This window comes from Austrofundulus limnaeus, unplaced genomic scaffold (assembly GCF_001266775.1).
Source record: "Austrofundulus limnaeus strain Quisiro unplaced genomic scaffold, Austrofundulus_limnaeus-1.0 Scaffold992, whole genome shotgun sequence".
Taxonomy (NCBI): domain Eukaryota; kingdom Metazoa; phylum Chordata; class Actinopteri; order Cyprinodontiformes; family Rivulidae; genus Austrofundulus; species Austrofundulus limnaeus.
The window spans coordinates 129,880-134,837 of NW_013953394.1; the positions used below are offsets into that span (position 1 = coordinate 129,880).

At 43.4% G+C, this 4,958-nt stretch overlaps 1 protein-coding gene across 1 annotated transcript in view; it reads right to left on the reverse strand.

The window, feature by feature from the left end:
• Positions 1 to 4,958, reverse strand: part of sgsm2 (small G protein signaling modulator 2) — a gene marked incomplete at both ends in the record, with an annotated part of 138,574 nt that overhangs the window by 129,361 nt on the left and 4,255 nt on the right. The window contains 1 exon segment of the mRNA XM_014030062.1: positions 3,336 to 3,503. Coding sequence (XP_013885516.1) covers positions 3,336 to 3,503 — 168 coding nt within the window.

Here is a 4,958-nt window from a genome sequence, read left to right on the forward strand (position 1 = left end):
GAAGAACCCGTCCAGAGGACCTGTACAATTTTTTTCTTTTTGATTTTTTACCTGGATTACTGAGATGCATCAGGACTATCTGACAGAAAGTTATCCCAGCCAGAAACTGAAATCTTTGTAGGGGAACTGAACTTTATTGTGACACCAAGATCAATGCCTCTGGTTGAGATGATYACAGCCACAGAATCAGCCATTAGCAACAATAAAATCCCAGAACTTGAAGCAGAACAACATAGGAAAAAAAGTTTCAGCCTGTCTCAGCAATGCCAAACCACCACCTTCCAATATCAGTAGAGAAGAGAGAGACGCTCTCACTACCCTCAGCAAGGACAAGAACATCATTATCCTCCCAGCAGACAAAGGAAGGTGCAGTGATTTTGAACCAGAAAGACTACCATGAGAAGGTTATGACACTCCTTAGTGACACGACCACATACGAGCCGCTGAAAAGAGATCCAGGAAGTGATTACARGAAGAAGCTGATAAGTGTGCCTGAAAAGTTTAGAGCAGGACAAGGCTATTGACTATATTCTGTATCACACACTGTACCCAGGTGAGGCCACTCCTAGTCTGTAGGGTTTACCCAAAATTCAAAATCATAATGTATCAGTAAGACCCTCTGTTAGCATGATTAACTCTGTCACTTACAATGTTTCCAAATATTTGGCATTAGCACTCAGTCATTTAGTTGGCAGCTCAGAACATCACATACAGAACACCATGGGCTTTGTGGGCAAGATGAGGGATGTCATCATTAAGATGGATGAAACTCTGGTCTCTTTTGATGTCACATCACTCTTTATGTGCGTTCCCATTGATGAGGTGCTGGATGTGGTCTGTGTAAGAATAAAATCAGACACCACTCTTAGCAGCAGAACCACTCTTTCCACAATGCAACTGTGCTAACTCCTGAAACTGTGYCTGGAATCAAGCTACTGKTTATTTATAGGTGGAAATATGGGTGTGCTACGGGCTCCCCAGTTTCTCCCATCTTTGCAAACCTGTACATGGAGGAAGTGGAAAACAGAGCTTTGATTTTTTTTTACAGGGACACTACTGAGCAAATGGTTCAAGTATGTTGATGACGCTTATGTTAAAATTATATCCCAGCAAGATGAACCTTTCATTGATCACATGAATTCTGTGGAGAGGATTTTTTTTTAAATGGCAGGTCGGCTTTCCTGGACTGTGACGTCTCAGTCTCTGATGTAGGATGGTTGGAAACTGATGTATACTGCAAACCCACCCACACAGACCAGTACTTGTGGTTTGACTCACATCATCTGCTGGAGTCTGTACCACAGCAGAGCAGACAGTGTCCCTACAAACTCAGTTGCCAGGGAAAATGAGAAATCACAACCAAGACAGGCCCTGGAGCAGTGCATTTATCCTAACTGGGATTACCTGAAAGCAGACAAGAAACCTTAACAGATCTCCAGCCATCCACCGGGGTAGAATGAAGACCCCAACTCAGACCAGTGGTCATTCTGTATGCTGCTGGTGTTTCAGAGAAACTGAGATGTTTATTCTCAAAACATAATGTCCCAGTGGCTCTCAAACCCCAAAACACATTATGGCAAAGACTGGTTACCCCAAAGATCCAGTTCCCTGACACCAAGAAACAGCCCTCTGTGAACAATAGGGATAATCAGGGCCCTTACAGTTGATAGTTAGGCTGATGGTCCTTTTTTTAGATGTGAACACCAGTTTAGATTGTCGTCATTAAACTTGTTTGTCCACCATGTGTAGGCACTGCTTATAAGGCTGAGTTATTCTCACACTGAAGACATGACTTGGAGGAGAGATTAAACATTTTTCAACAAAGAACCCGTCCAGAGGACCTAGTCCTCATCCTCCAGCTGTTTTTATTTTTAAGAGAGACACACACATGCTGGCATTTACTGTGTGCCTCTCGTATCACATTAGATTGAATCCACTGCTGTAAGGCTGGGYGGCAAGATAGGACCCAAGGACACAAGCTTGGCTTGAGAAATCAATACRAAAGACTTTATTAAAGGGGCAATATCATGTAAAATCAATGTTTTTGAGTTTTATATCATGTTATAATGTTATACTCTAAAAGAAATTCCCAAAGCCTTGATTTGAATTCATGCATGTTTGAGAAATCCTGCAGTGTTTTTATGAAGCCATGCTGAGGAGCAAAATGACAGGTGGGGACCAGAAATGCCTTTTGATACCAGAAACACCTCTGGAACGTGTATTTAAGCTGAACTTCCTCATGGCAGAGCCCACCCCCTCCCCCCACACCCCGCCCATGACTCCTGCAGGCTCTTGGGTGAAACTGAAGCGGAAGGTGGTTCTTAAAGCGACAGAGGCCAATTTTAAGGCGTTTAGAAGAGGAAGTGAACAACTAAAGGTGACATAGACACTTTCTTATGGTACAGCATATAAATATATGCCTGAGAAACACATAATATTGCCCCTTTAAGCAGCACGATGGGTCAGTGGTTAGCACCGACGCCTCACAGCAAGAAGGTCCTGGGTTTGATCCCCGGTTCAGACCTGGGGTCTTTCTGTGTGGAGTTTGCATGTTCTCGTGCTTGCGTGGGTTTTCTCCGGTAGAACATGTAGAATAGGTTGCCTTCAGGCCCAGGCCTCCCTTGAAAAAGAGAGCTGCGATCTCAGTGGGATTTGCCTGGTTAAATAACGGTAAATAAATAAATTAAATAAAGAAATTAAACAAAAAAAAAACTGATGTGGCGGCAAAAGAAAATACTTAACAGGCGACAAAGGAAAAAAACACCACAGCTGAAACAAACAATAAATTGACAAGGAAGTGGTGATGGAGGACTGGTGAAATAGAGCAGAGGAGAGTGGAAAATGGAAAACATCAGAGTGATTTCTAAACAGGGACAGGTGTGAGAAGAGGGAGAGAGAGCAGGAGAAGCACAGAGACTGACTTAGAGAGGAATGACAGAGTGAGAGAAAGACCACGAGAGGTATGTAAACAACAAACTACAGAACACAGACTGACAACTGCAGCTGTGTCATCTCGCTTTTAGATCTTTTCAGTAAGATCAACAGTCATACAACATCAGACCACAGAGCCTGTGTTTCTGCATGATTTTTTCCTATTTAAACAAATGTGATTATTTAGACTGTGACACTTATCAGTCCTCTTCTTCTGTGGCTTTGATCAGAGGAAGGCTATGTTGGAGAATTTGTCAAACACAGTGCTTGTCAGACAGTGTACAGAACAAACAAACATAGGAGAAAAATAAATCCACAATGGGTCAGTTGAGTTACAACAAAGTTGGACGTGAAGACCTGAGTCACTGTAGTGCAAGCAAAATAAAGAAAAAWATAAAAATTACCTGGAGTTGTCCACAATGTACTGAACTATCTTATCTAGAACTTTCTCAAAGAGAGCTGTCCGGACCCAGATGTGTTTGATGGCTTGGGCAGAGAGGGGCTGAGGGGAACGACTGGTGGTGGAGGAGCCCTGCCTCCTCAGATGCTCCTGGCCCACACTCTGAGCTCTCCTGAAAGACACAGAGCACAGGTCACTGCTACCAACAACTCCTACCAAAGAGAGTGGGGTACGGCATGCACGATGTTTTGAATTTTGTTAATTTTTTTAACATATCTCTTAATAGAATTTTGAACATTTAAAATCATTTATTAAAAGCAACCTTAATTAAAAGAGAGAGACACTGGACATGTGCTGACAGTGAAAGACTGCTCCGCTAACAAGCACCACAAACTTTAGAGCTCCTACCAAACCATCTTCCTCCGTACACCTGCTCCTGTTTTCATGGGACAGGGTGAGGATAGATGTAGGGTAACGTATTGTATCATTTTCTGCTTTGCTGCTACTGGTGCTCGACAATTTGTTTGTTTGGTGAATTTCTTCAACTCACTGGATTATCTACATTTGCACGGTTCTACTTCTAGTTCTAAATCACCCTTGATATAGTTTGTTATTATTGGAACTGTGCTTAAAACATCTTTTACTTTTCAACACTTGGTTTTATTTGTGAATTTCAGGATCTTGTAGATCTCGCTAACGTTTGCTTAGCATCGTGGATACTTCTTCTATGACCTCATCTTTCCTCACTTGCTCCATCTGTAAGATGTTTAGTTCCTCCCCTGCCTCCTTTGGTGATGGCAACACATGTATTAAATGTGGACTAATGGCAGCTTTAGAGGTGAGGCTGTCTTTATTAGAAGCTTGGCTTTAAGCTGTTGAGAATCCAACAGCTAGCCAGGCTAGCACTGAGCCATTGAGAGAAGCCTCTCCTGTAAGCGGTCCCTCGGCAGATCCCATGAGGCCACCACCCCGAGCTAGCTGGGTGACGGCCCGGAAAAAGCACAGTGCTAAATCTAAACCTCCTGACCATCAACCCGTTGATATTTCTAATCTCTTCTCCCCACCCAGCGACACTCCGGTCGAGAAACAGACCCTGGTTATTGGCAGTTCCATAGTCCGAAACGTGGATTTAGGGACTCCATCAACCATGATTAGATGCATTCCAGGAGACAGAGTGGGTGACCTGGAATCCTACTTGAAACTACTGGCTAATGGTAATGGTAAATGGTAAATGGTAAATGGTACTGAACTACCGTAAGATTGTGATTCACGTTGGTGGTAATAACACCTGGTTACGCCAGTCTGAGGTTACTAAAATTAACGTTGCTTCGGTCTGTAACTTTGCACAGACCATGTTGGACTCTGTAGTTTTCTCTGGCCCCCTCCCTAACCTGACCAGTGATGACATGTTTAGTCCCATGTCTTCATTTAACCACTGGGCATCCAAGTGGTGTTCTGAAAACAACTTCAGCTACGTGGATAACTGGAGTTCTTTCTGGGGGAAACCTGGTCTGATGCAGAGAGATGTCATATCCATCCACCCTGACTGGAGCTGCTCTCCTCTCTAAGGATCCAGCTGACTTTGTTGACCACAGAACTTATTGACAATCCAGGGTCCAGACTAGGA